General features: G+C 53.6%; 2 protein-coding genes across 2 annotated transcripts; one reads left to right on the top strand and one right to left on the bottom strand.

Annotated features, from left to right (window-relative positions):
- Nucleotides 1-11670: 11670 nt before the first annotated feature.
- On the bottom strand, nt 11671-18684 carry SOX7 (SRY-box transcription factor 7). Its single transcript, XM_043891212.1, has 2 exons — nt 18236-18684; nt 11671-14746 (listed from the first exon to the last, which is right to left on the bottom strand). Exons 1-2 carry the CDS (start codon nt 18471-18473, stop codon nt 13812-13814), a joined length of 1173 nt encoding a protein of 390 aa, XP_043747147.1. The 5' UTR covers nt 18474-18684; the 3' UTR covers nt 11671-13811.
- LOC122685769 (translation initiation factor IF-2-like) lies at nt 18472-22025 on the top strand. Its single transcript, XM_043890682.1, has 4 exons — nt 18472-18508; nt 18562-19024; nt 20137-20830; nt 21797-22025. Exons 1-4 carry the CDS (start codon nt 18472-18474, stop codon nt 21878-21880), a joined length of 1278 nt encoding a protein of 425 aa, XP_043746617.1. The 3' UTR covers nt 21881-22025.
- Nucleotides 22026-22817: the final 792 nt, after the last annotated feature.

Below are 22817 nucleotides of genomic sequence, written 5' to 3'. Positions count from 1 at the left end.
TTTATTTAGCTCCCCAGCAGGTGGGATCTTGTTTCCTGGACCAGGGATCAAAACTGTACCCCCTGCATTGGAAGCATAGAGTCTTAACCACTGGATCACCAGGGAAGTCCCAGAACCCACATTTAGAAAGTGAACATGTGCCTCCTTATCTTTGTGGCAAGAGAGCCCCACACACTCTTTGGGCAATGGGAATATGCTCAGGAGAGAGCCCTAAGGTGGGATGGCTTCTGCATAGGGGGCCTCACTGAAGGCTGAGGTACACCAAAGATTTCGGTTGTACACCTTGCTCCTCACTGTGACCGGCAGGTCAACTCTCTGGTCGAGGAAGTAGGTTCTCATTTACGGCAATTCAGGCTTCGTCAGCAAACTGGGGCATTTGTGGGGTTCCGTAACATGGGGATCGGAAACGTGATTTCTAGAAGAGCCCACAACAGAGTTCATCACCTGTTCAGAGGCCCGCACTACTGTAAAAATGTATTCAGGCTACATTTTCACTTTTTACAAAAGCGAATTTACAAAACAATGTAATCCCAATATCCTAAAATAAAATTTAAAAATATATGGGTAAACACATACATAAACCTAGGGTGAGAAAACTCTAGAAGGACTACAGCAAAAAATATTAAAAGGTTTTTAAATTAGACCTGGAAAAGATAACTTAGCAAGGGGCTAAATTTGCTTCCAAAGTGAACGTACATCCTTATTACTATAGAATTAGCAGCCAACTCCTTACTTTGAAGGTTGAGCACCACAGAATTGATACTTTTAAACTGTGGTGCTGGAGAAGACTCTTGAGAGTCCCTTGGACTGCAAGGAGATCCAACCAGTTAATCCTAAAGGAAATCAGTCCTGAATATTCATTGGAAGGACTGATGCTGAAGCTGAAGCTCCAACACTTTGGCCACCTGATGTGAAGAGCTGACTCATTGGAAAAGACCCTGATGCTGGGAAAGATTGAGGGTGGGAGGACAAGAGGGTGACAGAGGATGAGATGGTTGGATGGCATCATCGACTCAATGGACATGAGTTTGAACAAAATCTGGGAGACAGTGAGGGACAGGGAAGCCTAGCGTGCTGCAGTCCATGGGGTCACAAACAGTTGGACACAACTGAGCAACTGAACAACAGCAACAGGAATCTTTAGAGCCAGCTGCTTGGATTGGCCCCATTGGGGTGGGAGAATAAGCTGGCCCAAAGTCTTTTGTATCAGGCCTTGGAAAGTCATGATATGTGTGTATATGCATGCAGTATGTATTTATGTATAAGTGATTATGTGCAATATATGTGTGTACAGGTGTATAATATATGTGTATGTAATACATATGTGTGTGTAATATATGTATATATAGGAGTTTGTGTAATATATATGTGTATGTATCATCTCCCCACATGTAGCACTGATTTTCTTCCTGACCTGCTCCTGTGGGGACATTACAAATAGTTTTCATTCCTGACAGACGGCCAAGGGTGGGGTACAGGCACAGGCTAAAAGGTGGCAGACAGCCAGTGTAGAATTAAAATTTTCCAGTGATCATCAAAAGGTGATTGTGGGACTTCCGTGAGGGTACAGTGGATAAGAATCTGCCTGCCAATGCAGGGGACACAGGTTCGATCCCTGGATCAGGGTGATTCCTCATGCTGAGGAGTAACTAAGCCCATGCACCACAATTACTGCAACGAGTGAAGCAGTAGTGAGCCTGCATGCTGCAACTAGTGAGGCCTGTGCTCCGCAACAAGAGGAGCCACCACAATAAGCAGCCCATTGCTCCCCAACTACAAAGAGCCCCAACAGCAACAAAGGCCCAGCGCAGTCAAGTTTAAAAAAAAGAGAGAGAGAGAGAGATTGAATTATGAATGTAAACTTCACCATTGATCATCTCCTGAGTTTCGATTTTTAATTGCCGTAATCTGAAATCTCTCAACATAAGCGAGTACTGACTGATTTACAAGTAGAAAAACCAAGTCCCAGAGAAAAATGAAGCGACTCGTCTAAGGTCAAACACTGAGCAGAAGGCAGACCAGAAGTGTTGGAGCCCTGAGCAGCTTCTATCATCCAGCAGACGCTGAGGGGGCACCTACTGTGTGCCTGGCACGAAGCAGGTCCCAGGGAATCAAAGATAAAGACGATGCTTTTCCCAGATAAATCCATTCCTAGACTAGCAGGAGGACACAGGCTGGAAAACAGAGGCATTATCACGTGCTCGGTACTGCATGAGAGGCTGGGGGGACATGCACACACGCTCTGGGGGCGTGGGCTGGGGGAGGTGGGTCGGATGGGTGGAGAGTGCTTGGAGGAGGCTTTCTGAGAGGAGAAACATCTGAGCTGCGTCCTGAGACATGGGTAGGAGTCCAAGTGAAGATGTGGGGAAGGGCATCTCAGCCTGAGGGAACAGCCCAAGCAAAGGCAGGGGGGAATGAGGAAACAAGCCCCATTTGGAAATCTGCTGTGCCCAGAACACAGGGCGCGCTGTGGGCAGTGAGTCAGGGAAGAGGAGGCTGCCAGCTGGGCTGGGGCCTGAGCATCCCTCAGAGAGGTCTGGGCCTCACCTTGCTGGTGGTAGCAGGCAGGCAGAAGCTTGCCCCAAAGCGACATTTGCAGACGTTATGGGCCCCTCTGGCTGGACTCAGGACCATAGTCAAGTGACTGTGGGGAGGCCCGGGAGTGGACAGCGCTTGTGGGCTTGGGAGGGTGGAGTCCTGGAGTCCCCCTTGACCACGGAGGGCCCAGCTGCAGCCTTCCCTTGGTCCTGCCTGACGGGAGGGACGCTCCTGGGTATCAGGGTTACGTGAGGACCTACCAGGCTGGGCTCTGACAGCAGAGGCCTCTTGCCTCATCTCGTCAGGCCAAATACCCTCTGCGGAAAGGGAGACAGATCAGGTGACTTGGGCAAGGTGAGGCAGAGTTCCAAGGAGGTGGTGCCAAGGGCTGGTGACACATAGAATGGGGCCCAGCCAGGTGTCTGGGGGCCTTAGGCCGTGGCCTGGCGACAAGGCTGGGCGAGAGCCCAAGGCAGCTGGGCAAGGAGGGATGATGAGGAAGGATGTGTTCAGGGCCTGAACGTGGGAGCCACACCCCCAGCACAGGTGTGTGCAGCTCAGGGGGACCCCACCCAGGGACCCCCCCATGACTGCCACCTCCCTAGAGACCACTCCCAGGCTGAGGCCAGGAGTAGAGAGGAGGGGAACACCTCTTCTTCTTGCTCCTTTTCACAGGTTCAGAGAACCAGGGTATTCTAGCCTCCAGAGACTCTCAAGTCCAGATTTCTAATTTACAGAGGCCCAGAGAGGGAAAGTAACTTGCCCAAAGTCACACAGCAGACAAGTGGCTGAGCCAGCTCTGCAGAGCATAAAATGGAAAGGCTTAGAATACAGTTTCCTTCCTCCACCCACCTCTCCTATCTACAGGCCTCCCATGACCAGGCGACCCCAGATCAGGGGACAGCACAGCCCAGGCAGCTCGCGTGGCCCTGCGCCATCAGCCAGGCTGCGAGCTGACTAGCAGCCCAGGGAATTCCCCACCTTCCTCTCCGCTGCCCACCAGCTGTTCAGGGTCAGCTGTGATGGGTGGACGCTCACCCCAGGCACAGCCATCCTCTGAGGCAGGAACCAGGGAGGGTACGTTTGTCTCCTGCTCCATCGGCGGGATCCCCGTCTCTAAGCGACGGGACCTGACTCAGCCCTGCTTTGCCTCACCTGAGCATCAGTTCCACCTGTGAAAGGGTATAATCATACCTGCATTGGGATGGCTGCCATGGTCACGGGAGACACCATTCATCAGAAGCGCTTTGTAGACAGTGCCTCCAAGTGTGAAGGGCAGAGTGCTGCCCACGTCTCCTCATGCACGTGCCCACTAGGGTGTCCGCCAATACCTAGGCACATGTCTTCTGCAAGGCAAGCACATGTTCACCTGTGCTGGGCATTAAATTCTCCCTCTGCACACTTTAATGACCAAGAACTGGCTTCCTGCTGAGGGTGGAGGGGGTGCCTTTATCAGGGGCCTGGGGAGCAGGTCTGGGCTTGAGGGAGGAGGTGCACCCCAGTTTGGGGGCAGAGTGCCCAGAGCAGAGGGCCTGTGAGAGGGCCAGCTGCTGGGTTGGCAGGGGGCATGCCTGGATGTCGGCAGCCTGCGGTCCTGGTGGGGTCCCCATTGATGGCTGTGTGTCTGAGCAGCCGCCTACCCTCTCCAGGACTGGTGTCTCTGAGAAGCCCCCTCTTGCCTGCCTTGGGGTCCTAGGCATAATCCTTGCCCCCAACCTGGAGTCCCAAGTATCCTGACTCCCAGGGAGGAGACCGGGCCCAGGGACGGGATGGCGGGAGCGAGACCGGAGAGGATGTTCTCTATGGGAGAGGAAAGCAGAGCAGGGGCAAGTCAGCTCAAGGTGACATTAATGAGCAGGCGCTGCCCCTCCAGGCGCTCCTCCCCTCCCTCCGTGGGGACGGGCTGCTCTCTGAGAGCCAGCCCTTCTCAGGGGGGTGGTCACTGCCCATGCGGCTCCCCAAGTCCCTGGGAGGGAGACCCTCTGCTCCTGTGTGGCTGCTGCTCCTCATCCTTCCAGTTAGAAGGGAGCAGCGCTCAGAAAGGGTCGGGACCTCACTCCAGCCACACAGCCCATTAGGGCAGAGCAGGGCAGCAGCTGGGGCCCCGGGCAGCCCTGGCCCCTCCCTCTGCGCCAGCCTGGCGTCGGGCCTGCCAAGCCCACCACTGTCCGCCCTCTGCCCTCGGATGGCGGCCAGGTGGGAGGGGGCCAGTGCGTGGACTGACAAGAAATGGACCAGCTTTGCAGCCTGAACCCCAGGCATGAGATCTGACAAACACATTAAAAGATTTGCAGTCCCTGCCCTCCTTGGAGAGGATTGACTTTGGAGCAGGAAGGCGTCCGCTCTCGGGGGACGTGGCCTCTGAGGCCCCAAGACAGGCCGGAGTCCCTGGGCCTGGAGCCTGAGTGCTCTGAAGGTGGGGACCTCTGGGCGTGCTGGCCCCAGCCCCGTTTCCTGTGGCTGCTTCAGTACGGGGCGGGGGAGGAAGGCTCGGCCTGGGCTAGCTAATCTGGAGAAGTGATTTTCCTCCTCGGCCGGCCCCTCCCTGGGCAGGGCTCTGGGCGCGAAGGTGGCCTGGCCGTGGCTCCCAGGGAGGGGCCGGCTTATCAGGCAGGAAACACTGGGCTCAGGCCACATCCTCCTCCTCCTGGTCACAGCAGCTCCCAGGGGCAGGAAAACACTCGGCACCAGGCTGCTCCTCCGCCCTCTCCGGGCCCCTCCTGCAGGCCTTCGTCCTCCTCTCGGTCCCCCAGCCTCCAGGGAGGCAGACCGTGCTGGGTTGTGATGGCCACTTCGGGGTTCTGCCCCGGCTTCCCAGCCCCTCTGCCAACCCTGAACCACCTACTACTTTTTTTGGGCGCTGGCAGCCTGGTCACAGAGGGGGCAGGCGGGGGTGGCAGAAACACTACAAAGGGGCCCAGGCTTCCAGAGATGTCCGGGTTCTTCTGTGCCCCCCTCCACCATTCCCAGAAGGGCCGGGGAGCCGAGGGCCAGGTGCCCACCTCCCACCAGAGCACACGAGGCTCTCCCTTCCCAGGACACTCATCCCTAGCCTCCCTCTCCTGAGTCAGCACCCGGAGGCTGCAGGAATCCAGGAAGAAGCTTCTGGGGAAGTCTCCTGGTCATGCCCACTCACAGGCTCCTGCATCCCCTACTGTCTGCATTCCGAGGAACACTTTGTCCCATCACCTGTGTCCTTGCTGTGCCACTAGCCAGCCCCCCACCCCCCTACCCCCACTCAAGGCTGAGACGCCCCTCATCCAGCAGAGAGGCCACGGAGGTGGCGTTCTCCCCCAGCCAGCACTGCTGAGGATGACTGGCCAGGCTGGGTCCTGAGGGGTGGGGCCCCTCCTGGCCACTCAAGGCCCTTCACCAGTTTCTGCTCCAAGCTGCTCCCTCTCAAGTGAATCCCTTGACCTCTCCTGGCCTCCAATTCCTTTTTCATCAAATCTGGGGATTGACAGCACGATAACAGTTCCTGGGGTTCCCTGGTGGTCCAGTGGATAAGAATCTGCCTGCCAGTGCAGGGAACACAGGTTCAATTCCTGGCCTAGGAAGATCCCACGTGCCAAGGAGCCTGTATCCCACAGCTGCTGAGCCTGTGCTCTACAATAGGAGAAGCCACCAGGGTGAGAAGCCTGTGCACCGTGAGAAAATAGTCCCCACACCCTGCAGCCAGAGAGAGCCTGTGTGCAGCAGCATAGACCCAGTGAGTCAAAAGTAAATAAACAATAAATAAATAAAGCAAAAAAAAAATTCCTTCCAGCTCTGACCTCTCATTTTGTTCAGGGTCACAGAGCTAGGATGAGAATTCTTTCCAGTAAAAATGTAACTGCTTTATTTACATGAAGACACCTCATTCGATTGATGGTCCTCATTGGAACAAATCAATCTACCTTATTATACCCTGTCTTGCAGATCTTAAGGACGTTACACATGCTTTCCTGAAGCTTCACAGCACCCTGAATGGGGCAGCTGGTTCTTCTACTTTTCAGGAAAGGGGATAAAGAAAAAGGAAGTCATAAGCCTTGTCAAAGTTGGAGCGGAGGAGCTACACAGCTCTCTTGGGTCCTCTGATGTGACAAGGACAAGCCAGCATGCTTGTGGAGCACGTGGACACACGTGTGGAGCATGTGGACACCCTGGGGCACCCGTCCTCATGGGAGGACCCCCGCCTGTGGAAGCTGACCACATCTCTCAGGTCTCATCAACAGAACCTCTAAGACACAGTGGCCCTGAGGCCCCTGCTGCAAAGATATTTCACTCATCAGAATCCACTGATTTTCCCAGAATCCAGGGGCTTACGTTCCTTGTTTTAAGGTTCCCCAATTTGTCCCAAAACTGTGCCTCCCCAAGGCCCCTTGGATGGATGGAATGTTAGTGACCAGTGAAAGGACAGTGAGCAGAACTAGGGGACTCACATTCTGGCCCAGACGTGACCCTCTGAGAGATGACTACACCCCAGGCCTACACGTAGAACCATCCCAGAAGTGCCCATAGAGTCCTCTCCCAGTCTTGGGTGATCCCCCGCCTTCCTCGCTCATGGTTTGTATAACAGGGGGACCTTCCTTGTCACCCCCACCCTAATCCCATGTCCCTCCAGTTCAAGAGAAGGCAGGCCTGAGAGGATCTGGAGGAAATCCAGGCTGCATCGGGGCCTCTACATGGTCCCGTGATGAAGAGGGGAAGAGCATGACCACCAGCCTCCAGGGGGAGGACCACCTGAGGACAAGTCCCGTTAATTTCTGCAGACGACATTAAGTGTACATGGATTGAAACTGAGCAGGAGGGATTTAGGCGAGGTACAAGAAGGTACAAGATAGAACTTTTTGAAAACTTTTTGGCCACACTGTGCAGCATACGGGATCTTGTTCCCTGTCCAGAGATCAAATCCGCGCCTCCTGGAGTGGAAGTTCAGAGTCTTAACAAGTCAAGGATCTTCCTGGATCGCCAAGGAAGTCCTGAGAAAGAACTTTTTGATGATGGAACTCATTAGACTCTCTTAAGAGAGAAAAACCCCTTTCTGTAGAGGACTCAAATCAATTAGAAACCTGTCTGAAGAAGAATGGCTAAGACTCAGTCCTCAGTAGAGACAGGGGAATGGACAGAATGACCCAGACTGTCTCTGTCAATCCCAGCTCGGTGCCAGACAAGGAAATAGAGGGTTCCTCTCTACAAGCCCCTCTCCCACATCGTGAGGTCTATTGCGCAATCGGTCTCAGTGTGATAAACTAACACTTAGCTCCAGGCTCTTTAAACTAGTACCAGCCTCCAGGTCTAAAAGAAATAAAATTTGTTTAAAGAGATCTGAAGGAGACAACAGCTATTCTGTACGTGTGTATAAAAGCTTTACAATTTCTCACGAGCCCAGAAATTCACTAACTATCTGTCCCGGATGAGAGAACAGGTCCAGACATTAGCCCAAGTTCCAATCAAAATCCAGGGATGCGGGGAGGTCACTCCTGCCCTGGTTCCCAGGTCTTTCCAGACCCTCTCCTGCTCCTCGGAGCTCTGAGTACCCTCTGAATGCAGCCAGCTGCCCTGTGCCCTGGGGGACTCTGAGGACCAGTTCAGTTCCCACACTGACTGGCAGAGGAAGCCTGTCTTCCGTAGAGTAAACTGATGATGCTTCAGGAAGGGTGTGCTGTCTACCGTGGTGACTGAGGAATGGAATACCTCCAGTGCGTCAGTAAAGCCGGTGGCAAGCTCATAACTGGTCCTTAGGAAGACGAGCTGCCGTGACAGGGGAAGGCCACTGAGCATGAGCAGATTGGAACCAAGTGTAGACTGTCTTCAGGAGCCTTCCTTCTTCCTGGTAGGAAAGAGTTCATTCTGGGGATTGATTGCATGGAGTCATTTTGTGCCTCGATGAAAAGCTGTAAACTTACTCATAGCTTAGACCTGCGATATCCGACTGTGAATGCAGCCAAAGGCAGAAACAAGTAAATGTTCACTGCCGTGCTATTTATAATGGCAAAAAATGAAAATGGAACAACTTAGTTATTTAGTACCAAGTAAATTAAGCCACAGTCCTGCACTGAAGTACTGTGTCGTCATCAAAAGTGATAAACATGCGGACAGCTATCAATGTGGGACAATTTCTATAATAAGATGTTGGAAGGATAAAACCAAATACCAATGGTATCTATATCTCGAACGCATGGGGAGTTGAGTATACAAAAATGAACCAGTTATGTCAAGGTCATGGAGTGTGTAATTTTTCTTTTTTTCTAATATTTTTTTCATGTTGATTTTTCAACTGCCCTTTTCAACACTCTTAGCAGAAAAATAAAGTTTAAGGACATGAGAAAATGTCTATTTAATATTAATGAATAAAAATGCCTATCATAAAACACATGTGTCTCTGGAGAGCTAGACAAACAAAACAGGGCTGGCATGAGTAAACAAATAAAATGCACTGATGTGTATAAAAAAATTACCAGTAACGTTACTAAGTTGTTGACCATAGATGACTTAATTTTTTCCCTATGATGTTATTTTTTCCTAAACTTTCTACAAAGACTATGTTTCTTCTGAAAATTAAAGTATCAGTAGATGATAGCTAGATAGATAATAAATGGCTAAGTGGGTGGATGAATGGGTAGAAAGATGATCAATGGGTAAGTGAAGTGGGTGGATGGGTTCAATGGATGGATAGATGATACGCAGATAAATATTTCGTTCCCTTCCTTCCTTCTTTCTGTCCAAATCCCTTTCACTAGGATGAAATCAACAGCACAGGCTTTCCAAAAGAAAGGTAGGAAGTTACAAATGCTACAAATCATCTGCCCTCAGCTGTATTCTGGTACTCAAGGATGAGATGGGAGAGGAGATGCTTGGGTCTCCTGTGCCCACCTCCTGACGTTTACTTCTGTAACAGGGGAGGGTATCTGGCCACGGCTGCATCAGATTCTGTCTCAGAGCCCCGAGAACTGCACACACAAGGGTTCCAGGGTCTGGGTTTCCAGAGAGATGAGTGAGGAGATTAGGGACCCAGAAGATTTCAGGTCTTTAACACCAGGACTCACTGCAACACCTACAGGACTTCTCAGATGTTTACCTTATTCATTTATTCATCCATTTACTTGTTGAGCAGCTACTATCTGCCCTGCTGGGGAAGACTCACACAAATGGATGACACCAACACCAGCTGTAAGTGCTAGATCCCATCAAGTCCTGTTGGAGCTCAGAGAGGAGAGTGACCCGCTTCCCCCACCCCCGAGCCAGCACGAATGGGAGTGTCGGAGCTGGATTTGGACAGTGGGTCAGATGTCATCAGACAGGCCGTGAGAGTGAGGGTCTCCCTGGTCGGGGAATAGTGCTGGGACACGCACAAAAGCCTGGGGAAAGAAAGCATTTTCAGAGAACAATAGGCTTTCCGTGCCGTGGGTACACTGTGGGGAAGGGGCAGGGGGTGGGGGCTGGCCATGTGAACACAGTACCAGGGCCCCTCCCCGGACCCATGAACCTCGCAGGGCCCCTGGGGACCCACCTCTGCACTCACCCTGTGTGCCATGGGCGACGCACAGGCACCAAAGTGTCTTAAGGAAGTGTGACGTGGTAACACTCATGTTTTAGGAAAACAGCCCATAAAACAGGGCACACGCATCAATTCTCATCAGCCAAAGCCAGAAGTACGCGTGTCCTGGGAGGGGCAGGCAGGAGAGCTGGGTACCTGGGAGGGGCGGCTAAATCTCTAAAATACCCCTGGCTTCCGGGCATGACCGTTTCACTCACAGCTGAGCAAAAGTGAGAAAGCACCCTGTCGCCGGCCAGTTTCCTGCCCTCCCGAAGGCGGGGGACACCACCCTTGCCCCCACAGTGCGGCCGGAGTGAAACACGCCCCTCTGGCACCGCCCAGGGCCGGACGCTGACGCTGACACCCAGACACGACCAGTGGACGTTGCAGGACAAGCTCTCCTGACAGCGGATGACACTGCAGGCATTCACTGTCAGCTGGCCACGGGGGCGGGCCTAGGCAGCAAGGAATTCGGGTGTCATCTAATGCTAGCCTTGTCATTTCCCCTTTGTTCATCCTTTTTCCCTGGGAGGTGAGAGGTAAAAATGGGCCGGATGTAACCCCATGTCTGGTGAGTCTCCAGAAAAGGCATGAGCCTTCGAACTGGGAGACTGTCAATGCCAGCAAATGTATTTGAAGTGCTGAAAACCCAGCCTCCACCAGTTGAGTAGGGTGACCCCAGGGTGCCACCTCCCTCCCTGGGCCTCAGTGTTCCTGACTGTGCAATGGGGTGGAGTGATGACGGGCCCCATCTGGGGCTGGGAATGAGAAACAGACCATAAAACTTGCTGTAAAACTCCCTATATCTATAAAGTGCTATTAAAGTAATGACTAGAGATTACGATCCAATTTGCAGAAAGAACGTCTGCCCAATCAGACCCTCCCAAGACCTACTCCTTGGCCCAGAGGCCCTGGAAGAACACAGGGCTTCTATTGACATGAACAAGTTACAACGGCTTTCCCACAGAGAGGAGCCAGATGTAGTGAATGGCCTGGGGACTGAGGAATCATCACTTTTTTCCGGACACTGTTTGGCTGGGATTTTCATCCTAAACCCTAACAAGATATTACATCCTTTAATTACCCACCCTTGTGCTGCCCTGTCTTCTCTGCAACGTTCCAGGGAGCTTTGAGAACACATGATTCTTGTAAGACCACATCCCTAGATGCATAGATGCATAGAGGACAATCTAAATAGTCTTCAAAAGATGATTTCAAAAAGAAGGGGAAAATGGAGTTTCCCCTTAAGGAAGCAAATACTTGGGCCCCACTTCCCATCCTGAGACAGCCTGAGAACCACTGCATTCCATCTTAGAAGTGTGAAGTCATCCTTTCCGAGGAGAAAATTGTTTCGCAACTAGGCTATGAATTTGTCTTTTCTTTCAATATCAAGAAGAATGACACTGTTTCTAAGGTGTAAAATTAGGCTTTATCTCTTTACCATAATTAATAAAATCAACCAATCAACTACTCCAACAAGATAACTTTTTTAAAAAAAAAAAGATGATGAAGAGAACATTTTGACCAACACCAGAAGGAGAACTGGCATAAATATCTACGCCTCACTTGAAAACTTTTTCTTTCACCAAACTGTATTTCAAATGATAGAATGATCGTGGTACAAAAATGTTTATTTAAATTAAATATTTTAGGCAAACCAATATCTACAACCATTCCAAAGCATATATAGTTCCTACAGAAAATGGAACAGTTTAGCTTAATGTCTGTGATACTGTTTTATAAGATTATTAATACACATTCTGGACTGCACCAATCATATTGTCCATGGTTTACTATTTATTACCAAAAGTCACATACAGTAATAGCATAAAGATTAATCATATCTTATAAGTGATTTTACAAGAGAATTCCTTGGAAGAAAAAAAAAAAGGATCTTTCAACAATACAAAATATAAGGTGAAAATAATAGGAGAATATATAAAAACACTTACATATTTCATACAGGCAATAAAATGCTGAAATCATAAGACAACTGTCTTTTATGTCTGATAGGTATGTTCCTTCAACGGAGACTTGGAGGAAGGATAGAAATGTTTTTGGGATGGGGTCAGGGCTCAGAAATATTTTCTGAATCACAGTGCATTTCTATTCTTTGGGAAGTAAGTATAATAAAGGGAAGTTGCTTTGATGTGTTGGCTGAAGATGTTACCTGAAGAACCAGAGGGCTGGTGAGGAGAACAAATTCCCATTTCTGCCATAGGAATCATGCCTGGGATTTTTAAGTCAAGGGATCTTTGAATCAGTAGCCAATTCAGGGGTGAAGAAAGAACAGAAAAGAAGAGAAAAAAGAAATTTCAGGAAAGGAAGATCATTTTGCATCTGCAGAAGGGAGAGCATGGTGAAATTTTGCTCAAGAAATCAGCACAATCAGATTGGAAGACACTGATGCCACGGTGCTGAAACTCTTTCCAACTCCCTGCTCTTAGGTTCATTAGGAACGGAAGGCTGACAAGAAGTTGCCAAGGTCAGCAAACTGTATCCGATTCAGGCTGAGCATGAAGGTGTATGTGTTGTGTGTGTCTCATACACACTGTAAATATTCAGGCATGTATTTTGTTTTGAAATGTATGAAAGTGAAAAGAAAGTGAAAGTCACTCAGTCAGGTCTGACTCTTTGCAACCCCATGGATTATACAGTCCATGGAATTCTCCAGGCCAGAAACTGGAGTGGGTAGCCTTTCCCTTCTCCAGGGGATCTTCCCAACCCAGGGATCGAACCCAGGTCTCCCGCATTGCAGGTGGATTCTTTACCAGCTGAGCCACAAGGGAAGCCCCAAAAAACTGGAGGGGGTAGCCTATCCCTTCTCCAGCAGATCTTCCTGACCCAGGAATCAAACCAGGGTCTCCTGCATTGCAGGCAGATTCTTTACCAACTGAGCTATCAAAGAACTTATCTTAAAAAAAAAAAGTATGCTTTTAAAAAAGCAGCTTGAATTCAATTTCATTGTCAGTGATGCAGTTAACCCCCGGCGTTAATTCCCCAAATCACGATGAGTGTTTTTTCTCAAACTCATAAAGGGTCCTTTTGGAAGACTAGGATCATTCATATTGGAAGATGGTGACCAAGGGCAGCAGCCTGGCGTCCTTGGGCAGTGCACGGAATCCTCACCAGGTTGCACGTGAATGAGTTCACTGAGGCCAGCTTCAGCTTCCTTTGGAGAGAATCCTAAATCAGAAAACCCTGGAGTGGAGGGTACCTAAGATACGGAGTCTGTCCCTCACTCCGTAGATGGGGGGGATGGGCTGGAAGGGGAGGCGAGGGGAGTCAGGTCTCCCCAGCCCCCGGAGGCAGAACTGGGATTGGACCGCCAGTGCCCCAATCTTAGCCCAGGGCTCCCCTCACCTGGAAGACCAAACAAAGGTCAGGACGGCAGGATCCCTGCGGCTGTGTCAGAAGCGGCAGGGATGCGAATGTTGCTGGGCTTTCCCAAATTTGTTTCCGGATTGAAGACTGAGAGGAGAGGTCAGTGAAAACTCTACCGGGAAATAGCGTCCTCAGCAACGACCGCGCCTGATTCCCAGGGTGGAGCCAGTGGAAACTCCTTTGAAGGAATACACTCCGAACGCAGGCCGCAGGCGGGCGGGGCGGAGGGGCAGGGGCGGGGGGCGGGGCCCCGGACCCGCAGAGCCGGTCGGCGGGCGGCGGGTGGAAGTGCGCGCCCACCCCGGGGCGCTGCGCTCGGCGCGGGAGGGCCCGGCGGCGGCGAGGCCGGGCCGGACGGGCCGCCCGGGCTCTAGGACACGCTGTAACTGTTGTAGTACGTGGCCGTGGCGTCAGCCAGCACGGAAATGAGGCTGGTCTCTGTGGGGCCCGTCGGTGTCACCTCGGAGACCGCTGCGCCCTGCCCGCTGAGGGCCCCGGCGGCAGAGTCTGGGTGGCCGGGAGTGTTCAAGTACTGGTCGAATTCATTGCGATCCATGTCCCCCAGGAGTTCCACCTGGCTCAGCTGATCCAGGGCGTCGAAGCCGGGATGCTCGGGAGGCGGGGAGAGCTGGCCCAGGTGGGCGTGCAGGTTGGAGTGGAGAGGCGGGTAGGCGGCCTGGGAGTAATAGGCCGGAGACGCGGGACAGCCAGGCACGGTGGACATCATGGAGACGCCCGAGGACTGACCGAGGGCCAGGGAGCCCAGGGGGTGGCTGCAGTGGAGGGGGTTGGGGGCGTACTCCGGGGAGTAGGGGGGCCCGGGCAGGTGGGGGATGCGGCGGGAGTGCGCATGGTCCTCCTGGCATGGGGAGGAGAAGAAGGTCTGCTCCGGCTCCAGCACGTCCAAGGGTGACATCTCCGGCGGGGTGGGCAGCCCGTAGGGGTACGCGTCCACGCTGCCCGGGGTGCCGCCGCCGCCGCCGCCGCCGCCGCCGGCTGGGCCGTCGTGGAAGCAGCCCCGCAGGCCGGGCAGCGCGGAGCCCGGGGAGTACTCACCCCGGTCCTCCTTCTCCCCCGGCGCCCCCCGGCCGCCGCCCCGCTTCTCGGGCAGGGAGTTCTGGTCGCGGGAGAGCGAGCTGAGCAGGAAGCCTGGGTCCACGCGCTTGCACAGGCGCTTGGCCTGCTTCTTCCTGCGCGGCCGGTACTTGTAGTTGGGGTAGTCCTGCATGTGCTGGAGTCGCAGCCGCTCCGCCTCGTCCACGTAGGGCCGCTTCTGGGACAGCGTCAGCGCCTTCCACGACTTTCCTGCTCACACAAGTCAGACAAGGCCGCCGTCAGTCTCTGCGCGGCTCGGGGCGCCCCCGTGCACCTGTCTCTGGGGCCGCCACACGCTTGCCGCCTCGGGTCCCCTGTCCCTCCCCCCACCCCAGTGCCCCCTCTTCACACAAGGCGCCCCACACTCCTCGCACCCTCTTCTCAGCCCACATCCTGCACGCGCAGTAAGGCCAAACCAACCTCTCCCACTTGCATGCTCCAAGGCATTCGTGCAAAAGACACACACACAAACACAATCATGGCACCTCTCCTATCAAAGCCACCAGACAACACGAATGTGTAAACAGTGTGAGATTCTCAGTGAATGGTCCACCTAACCCAGTGTCACCCACAGGACAAAAATATGTAGACCACAACATTGATTTGGGCTCCCTTCACCCTCAGAGGGTCAGTTCTTATCATTTGTGCATCCTAATGAAAACTCTGCCTTCCTGAGTTATCGCTGCCCTTCAGGAAGTGACACTATATTATTTATTTGTGGCATATGTCTATCACAGGTTTTCTTGTGAGGGAACTCAGGATCAGTCAGCTTCACAGATGGAGGTAAATTACAAGATGTAAACTACAGGGTCTCACTTATGGCAACAGAGGATTAGCCCTTACATTTGAAGGTCAAACAGAACCTTCATGCCACACACACACACACACACACACACACACACACACACACAAGCTATGGCTTCTGTCTACTGTGACCATGGCAGAGGGCACCTTATCAGCCAGACTCTCTATACAGAAGTAAACCCCTTACCTTCCCCGGATCTTTGTTTTCCCCGCAGTAAACCAAAACTCCCGTCTGAAGAAGCATCCCACAATTGTGTCCCACTGGTGCACAAATGCTGCTCTCATGTGTATTTTCTGTTCATCCTTTTCACTTGTGTGTAATTGCGTAGATTACTTTAGTGTCTCTTTCTTTCTTAAAGCACATTGCCCATCCCGCTGCAGGTTTTCTAAAGGTCACTTCTGGACACCTTAGATGGTTACCTCCTAGGGTAGGCTTGGGAACTTAAGTTCCCCTATGACTCTACTGTACCCTGAAGTCTGAGACAAACTAGCCCAGAGGGCAGCCCCCTGCCCCAAAACTTGGAAGGAAAGGGGCCGCATCTCCCACCCAGAGCACTCGGCACAGGGCCAAGTCCAGAGCTATGTCGTGGCTGCCCTTCTTGGGGGTGCTGGCTGGCCCTCGGTGTGAGGTACACAGAGGAGGCTGGAGGAAAGTGATCATCCAGTACCGTTTGGATGAAAGTATATAACACTATTCCAGTGATGTTGTCAATTAATACAATTAGCTCTCAGTTGAAAAGACAACTTTAAAAGTGTCAGGAACTCCAATTTTAGTATATGTGCCGCCAAAGCGAGCACTGTCAGGAACTCCAGATTTGGAGTTGGCCATTAGTTCCCAGCCTGTTTAAGGCCACAAGTTGTGGCAAGAGGCCCAAGACCCAGACACACCCACACCCTGACTGTGGACTGAATGTAAAATGTGACTCAAAGTTTCTGAGTGTACCGAGATATTGTAGTATTCATAAAATATAGGTTCATTTTTAAAACCACTAAATGTATAACTGTCTTTACCTGCTTTCTCATTCATAACATACATGAGTGCTACTGTGTGATGCTTTTAGAGTCAAAGACTGGAGAGCTAATAGTCAAAAAAGTCTGGGCTCTCGCATTCAGCCTTTTCCCTTTCCTAAGTCAGAAAGGAAAGGGCTGGGCAAGATCATGGGCTTGGGATGGAAATAGATCATCCTGCTGCCCCCTCCCCTTCAGCAGGTGTAGAAAATCCACATTTTTCAAAGCAACACTAGGTCAGTTTCCTTTGCCTAGTGCCAGGGGCTGTGTGGTTAAGCAGGAAGGAATCCATATCTTTCCTGCAAAATGCACTGTAACCTCTAGAAGCCTAAGTGCCAACTGCCAATAGGAACCAGCTTACAGGAGGCATTTGTTACCCAAGTCCCTTTGCCTGTCCCTTCCCTGGGAGCAGGCAGCCCCAATCCTGCAAGGCTCTCCAACCTGAGTTCTCCCACCCTTGGCTGGGCCTGCTCTATCCTCCTCACAAGAGCTGTGCTTGGGCAACAGGCGTAGCACCTGGGTCACACCAAAAAATTACGTTTAGGAGCTCACCAAAAAAAAAGTATATTCATTGCTTTAGAAATCTCAAGAAAAATATAAACTTTCTGCTTGAAGAAACTGTTTTATTATTGTATATCTTAATATATTTGTCTTTATGCCAACACAGTATAAAGTATGATTTTAAGTATTTTTTATCTGGGACAGGGCTCGCTAAGACACACTGGCCCACTAACTCGTCCTGGGAACAGCTAGCCAGGGGGCTGGGCAGAGGGTGGGAGGCTCTTTGAAACCAGCACTCTATCAGCTGCTTTGAAAGGGCACTCAAACTGCAAGAGGACCCCTTCTGCCAGAGGGCCTGTGGCTTTAGACAGCACAAAGAGGGGTGTCAGGCCTCATTCCACCGATCTGGGGAAGGAGCCCCAAGCTCCAGTGGAAAAAGGAAAAAGAAAAGGCTCCAAGCTGGTCCGGGTGGGGTTGCTGGGGGCAGGGCCAGCCTCGGGTGACCACACACTGTCCTTTTTCACAGGGCCTGGCGCCTGCTGGGCACACAAAAGTGCTTTGAAAGATTCCCATCCGTCAAAATGAATAAAAACTACCACGAAGGGCAAAGAGGTGAGGCGTTGGCTGGAGCTGATATAGTGCCCAGCTTCTGACAGTGGAGAGAGAAGAAACCCCCGACCTCCAGAACATCCTTTCTCTATTGGCCTGACTTGTCCCCAGCCCAGCGTCTGGGGCTGGGACCCCGGGGCAGCCCCAGGGAATCGGCCGGGTTCTGGGACATACCCGCACAGGCCGTCCTAAGCCTCCGAATCAAATTTTCTACACTCCTGCGACTGAGAAAGAGGCTCGAATCAAGTCCATTTTGCTGTTGGTTTGATAATTAAGTTAAAGCAGGAATAGGCCACCGCAAGGTCTCTCTTTACGAATATTCGTTAATGAGAGGTACGACCTCCTTCTGTGATTGTGCCCGAGGTGAAGTTCAGCGGATGATGGGTTTTCCTGTTGCCTTACACCCGACCTGTCCGTGCACGCGAGGATCTCCGAAGCCGAGTCCCCCGCACCAGGCCGCAGCTCAGACCCGCCCGTGCCCCAGGGCCCCTAACTCGGCTCCCGTCCCTTCCAGTGGGCCTCCCCGGCCACCCCGGCGGGCCGTGCCGGTTCACTCTGGGCCTGATCCACGCGTCTCTGCGTGGAATCCCAGTCCCCGCGCGCACACCCACGCTCGCCCAGATGCCCAACCTCGCGGGCACGGTGCGCGCCCCCGTGCGTCCCCCACGCCTAGTCTGTCCCACCCCCGCCCCGCGCGCCCTCACTGCACCCGCCCGGCCTCCAGCCCCCAGACCCCCCGCCCGCCGACTTCGGGCCGCGCCCCGCCGGCTCACTCACCCAGCATCTTGCTGAGCTCGGCGTTGTGCAGGTCCGGGTTCTGCACCGCCAGACGTTTCCTCTCGTCCTTGGCCCACACCATGAAGGCGTTCATGGGCCGCCGGATACGGCTCTCCGAGCCCTTGTCCCCCGGCGGGCGGGGGGCGGCCGGCGGCGACAGCCCGTCCGACAGCTCGGCTTCCAGGGCCGGGCACTCGAGACCCTCGGGCCACGGGTAAGTTCCTAGCAGCGAGGCCATGGCCGCACGGGGGTCGCCTCGCTTCGCGTCGTCGGGCCGGCGCTGACCTGGCCCTCGCACCGGTTGCGGCGTCCAACTTGGCCGGCAGCCGCGGCCCGGCCCCTTATTTATCAGCTTCGAGAGGCCGCGTCCTCCAATGACTCTCGAAGGCGGCGCGGCCCCTCCCTCCTTCACGGCGCGGGCCCCCCTCCCAGCGTCCCGGGCCGCCGCGTCCCGGCTCCGACCTGCGGGGAGGAGAGGCGGGAGGCGGGCCGCTTCCCCAGGGTGTGCCCGCCCCCGGCCCGCCCCTCCGTCTCCCCGGTGGTTCCCAGGGATCAGTGCCCCGAAGCCCCGGGGGCGCCCCTCCGCCCGCCAGCTCCCAGCGCAGGTGCCTCCGGCCGGGAGGCGGGAGCCGCCTGTGATCGCGGGGCCCGGGAGCGGGAGCCGGCCTCCAGCCCCTCGTCCCGACTGGCTGCGGCCTCCCAGGGCCAGGTTCCGCCAGCTCCTCCCGTGCGTGGAATCCTACGGAGAATAGAAGCCAAACAGGTTTCTCTGGGAATGGCCGGGCACGAGTGACTTTTGGCGATGACACCCGGCCTGTGACCTGGGCGGCCACAATCTCGCCCCCCACCCCCAGCCAACTTGGGCAGGCAAAGAGACTGGAGGCGGGGCTGGATCCCGTTTCGGGTTCTCCGTGGCACCCACTGGAGGGTTCCCTCGACGCTCAGCAGCTCCCTGGCTCTTCAGAGAGCACGCCTTCGGCCTCAGTTCTCTCATTCACCCTGGCCTCTGATGTCTTTCTATTTACACCTCTACCCCCACCCCACCCTGGTCTCTGGCGTCCCAGCCTCCAGTTCCCTCGCCTCCAGCCTTTCTCTCGCGAAATTCCCTTTTCCTGTCTTCTCTGTTCTTTGCCGACCATCAGTCCTGCTTCTCAGAGCAGAGTCCTTCTGTCCCTCCACCCCTGCAGTCTGACTATCCTAGGCTTTGGCACAAAGCGGGCTCCCGAGTTCCCCTCCTCCTGACACCACCCCCCTCACCCTAGACCAGATTGGGCCTGCGCTCCACTGGAAGGCTTGCGGGCTGGAAGCTCAGGGCCCTCTGTGGGGCACATAAAGCCCTGCTCAGAGGACAGCTCCTCATCCTGCTTCATCTTGTGAATAGGGCTGTTCCTCACTTGAGCACCAGCACACAGTAGGTGGTCAGGAAAGGCCGAATAAGTGGATGAATAAATGAGTGAGCAGATATGGCTTAGACACACTCTACTATATAAAACAGGGAAGTCGTGAGGAATCCGATCCTGGAATCCGATCCACAGAGTATTTACTGAGCAGCCATCGCCGTGCAGGGCTCCGCAGAGGTGACCCTGAAAGCACCGGCATTTTGAGAGGACCGTGGGATTGGGTCTGGAGGTAGGACCGGTCTTCAGTGCTGGGTTACCTAATGCATGACTCAGGGCTCTTCTCCCAGTCGGAAATGAGGAGGATACGACTGACCTCACAGGGCTGTGTGTGAAAGCTGAAACTCCATGCATACATGACGGTTGATGTTAATATAACTTCACATGCAGCCGGTAAATTCTAAGCCTGGACTTAAGGGTCCCTGCCTGCAGTGACTGACCTCACGGGTGCCTCTGTGGGCAACATACCCTCCGGAAGCAGCGCCAGGGCTAAGACCTGGTAAGCGGATGGAAAAATGCAACTTCTCAAGTCCCACCTTCAACCTACAGCGCCCCGGGCTTTACACGTAGAATAGATTGCCTACTTTTCCTCCCTCCTCCAGCCAGGACCCAGAGGCAGGACCCTAGGCTCCAGCTCTCCACCCCTTCGCTCTCGCGGGCCCCAGATGAACAGCAAAGGACGGGGAGCAGCCCTGGCTGGACAGTGGATGCCGGAGCGGAGAGAGCATCTTGGAAGCCGGGGTGGAGCGGGCGGAGCTGGCTGGCACCGGGGACCGGGAAGGAAGGGGGTGATTTGCGTAGTGAATGTGTCCGCGGTCTAGGTGGACTTCCCTATTTGGGGAAGCCTAGGCCGTTGCCCCTGTTGAACTCCTCTACCAGAAATCTCTCAACTAAAATCCCCAGACCGGAATGCTCCGGGAACCTCGGGGAGCTACGGCCGCGCCTGGCCGGGGGTGGCCCTAGTTGTGGAGAGAGAGACCGGATCCCCGCAGGTGTATTTGCGCGGCAGCCCCCCTGGAAGGACTCTACCCTTTCTAACCGCACTGCCTCTCCAGGACGGGACGATGGTCCGCAGGATCAGAAGCCTCTAGGGGACAGCGCCCCCTTGCCGGCCGCGGGCGTCCCCTTCCCCGCCTGCAGCCTCGCGCGCTCCCAGCGCGCGGTTCCGGAGCAGAGAGTGCCCGCATTCAAGCACCAGGTGAGGAAGATGCTCGGGCGCCGGGGAGCGCAGGGCTGTCCAGAAGGATTCCAAAGTCCGACAGCAGATGGAGGAAACGGCGAGGGCAGAGAGAATAGGTGTTGCGGTTGTTGTCTACAATAATTATTTCTGGCATTTCGTCCGGACAGAGCGCGCGAGCCTAGATTGTGCAGGACCTGGGCGTTAAACGCCGCGTTGCCAACAGGGGCTCCGCTCCGAGCGCGTGAGCTGTGAGCACCCAGGAACTCGGGCTCTCTAGCTGTCTCCCTTTATTTCTTCATTGATTTGCATCCACGCATTGATTCACCTGGGCAACTTTATGCAAAAGCGCCCTGGTGCGGGCGGTGCTCAGGGTTGCTGGGTAGCTGTGACCCCAGCTGCCTCTCGGACCTTCAGTGCCTGAGCTCCGCATGGAGCTCAAGCGTCCCCAAAGCCCGGGGCTCAGAGGGCTGAGCGAGAGGGTCCAGGACTGGCATGCCCCGTCCGAGGCATCCCCGATACCTGTCTGAGCAGCGCTGGGCCCAGGACCTGTCTGACCAGTTGTTGGCAGAGGTTCATCCGTGGAGATGGCGAGGTGCATTCAGGGCAACTATGCCAAGAAGGACTGAGATGTATAAGTCTGCGGTGCCGGGGCCTGCGGGCGCTTGGACCGCCGCGGGATGGGATGGGTGTTTCCGAAGCCTTGGAGAGTACAGCTGAGGGCTTGCCATGTGACAATTCAGGGGGACAGTGGACCTGTCTGCTCACAGACTGAGCCTTACTCTTGCGGTGTATATTATGCGAACTCTACCCTCTCTCAAATGACTTTTTTCCTTCTTCCCTTTTTCCTTTCCTCCTTCCCTGCTTCGCTGCTCACCTCCTTCCCTTTCTAGTCTCCCCCTTCTCCTCCTTCCCCTTTCTCCTACTTCCCCTCTCTCCTTCCTCCCCTCTCCTCTCCCATCTCCCCTCCCTCTCATCTTCCTTTAGGTTTGTTGTAGTTCACTGAACAGCATTTACAGGAACACAGGACTTGAAGTCAAAAATGGTTGCTTCAAGTTACTAGTGGTGTGATGATAGTTCATTCACCCGATCTCAGCCTCAATTTCTTCGCCAGTGAAATGGGGATAATACAGGATTCCTGACATGGTGTTTTTGAAAGAACCTCAGGCAACCGGTCCCATCACTTCATGGCAGATAGATGGGGAAACAGTGGAAACAGTGGCTGGCTTAGTTTTTCTGGGCTCCAAAATCACTGCAGATGGTGACTGCAGCCATGAAATTAAAAGATGCTTACTCCTTGGAAGGAAAGTTATGACCAACCTAGACAGCATATTAAAAAGCAGAGACGTTACTTTGCCAACAAAGGTTCATCTAGTCAAGGCTATGGTTTTACCAGTAGTCATGTATGGATGTGAGAGTTGGACCATAAAGAAAGCTGAGCGCCAAAGAATTGATGCTTTTGAACTGTGGTGTTGGAGAAGACTCTTGAGGGTCCCTTGGACTGCAAGGAGATCCAACCAGTCCATCCTAAAGGAGATCAGTCCTGAGTGTTCATTGGAAGGACTGATGTTGAAGCTGAAACTCCAATACTTTGGCCACCTGATGTGAAGAGCTGAATCATTTGAAAAGACCCTGATGCTGGGCAAGATTGAGGGCAGGAGGAGAAGAGGACAACAGAAGATGAGATGATTGGATGGCATCACTGACTCGATGGACATGGGTTTGGGTGGACTCTGGGAGTTGGTGATGGACAGGGAGGCCTGGCATGCTGTGGCTCACGGGGTCGCAAAGAGTCGGACCTGACTGAGCGACTGAACTGAACTGAACATGCACCTTAAATAACTGTGAAATGTTATATAATAATGAATGGATGGAACCTTAAATATAAAATTAATAGGGTTCAGCCCACAAAACTTTCCCCTCGAGGAGCTTCCCTGATTCTATTCCCAACTGAAGAGTTCTGGTGATTCTAGAAGGAGAGAGAAGGGAGGCGGGCACACATCCCTGC

This window comes from Cervus elaphus, chromosome 29, assembly GCF_910594005.1.
Source record: "Cervus elaphus chromosome 29, mCerEla1.1, whole genome shotgun sequence".
In the NCBI taxonomy this organism is placed as follows: Eukaryota; Metazoa; Chordata; class Mammalia; order Artiodactyla; family Cervidae; genus Cervus; species Cervus elaphus.
Note: the sequence above shows the minus strand (reverse complement) of the source record. Positions and strands in the feature narration are given on the sequence as shown.

Bases quoted from the DNA above. Each gene is read 5' to 3' on its own strand.
- LOC122685769 (XM_043890682.1), top strand. From the start codon at position 18,472: ATGGCCGCACGGGGGTCGCCTCGCTTCGCGTCGTCGG. The intron at 18,509-18,561 runs GCCGGCGCTGAC...CTTGGCCGGCAG, and splicing joins GCCTCGCTTCGCGTCGTCGG to CCGCGGCCCGGCCCCTTATT. The intron at 19,025-20,136 runs GTGACTTTTGGC...AGACCTGGTAAG, and splicing joins CTGGGAATGGCCGGGCACGA to CGGATGGAAAAATGCAACTT.
- SOX7 (XM_043891212.1), bottom strand. From the start codon at position 18,473: ATGGCCTCGCTGCTAGGAACTTACCCGTGGCCCGAGGGTCTCGAGTGC. The intron at 14,747-18,235 runs GTGAGTGAGCCG...TTGTGTGAGCAG, and splicing joins CGAGCTCAGCAAGATGCTGG to GAAAGTCGTGGAAGGCGCTG.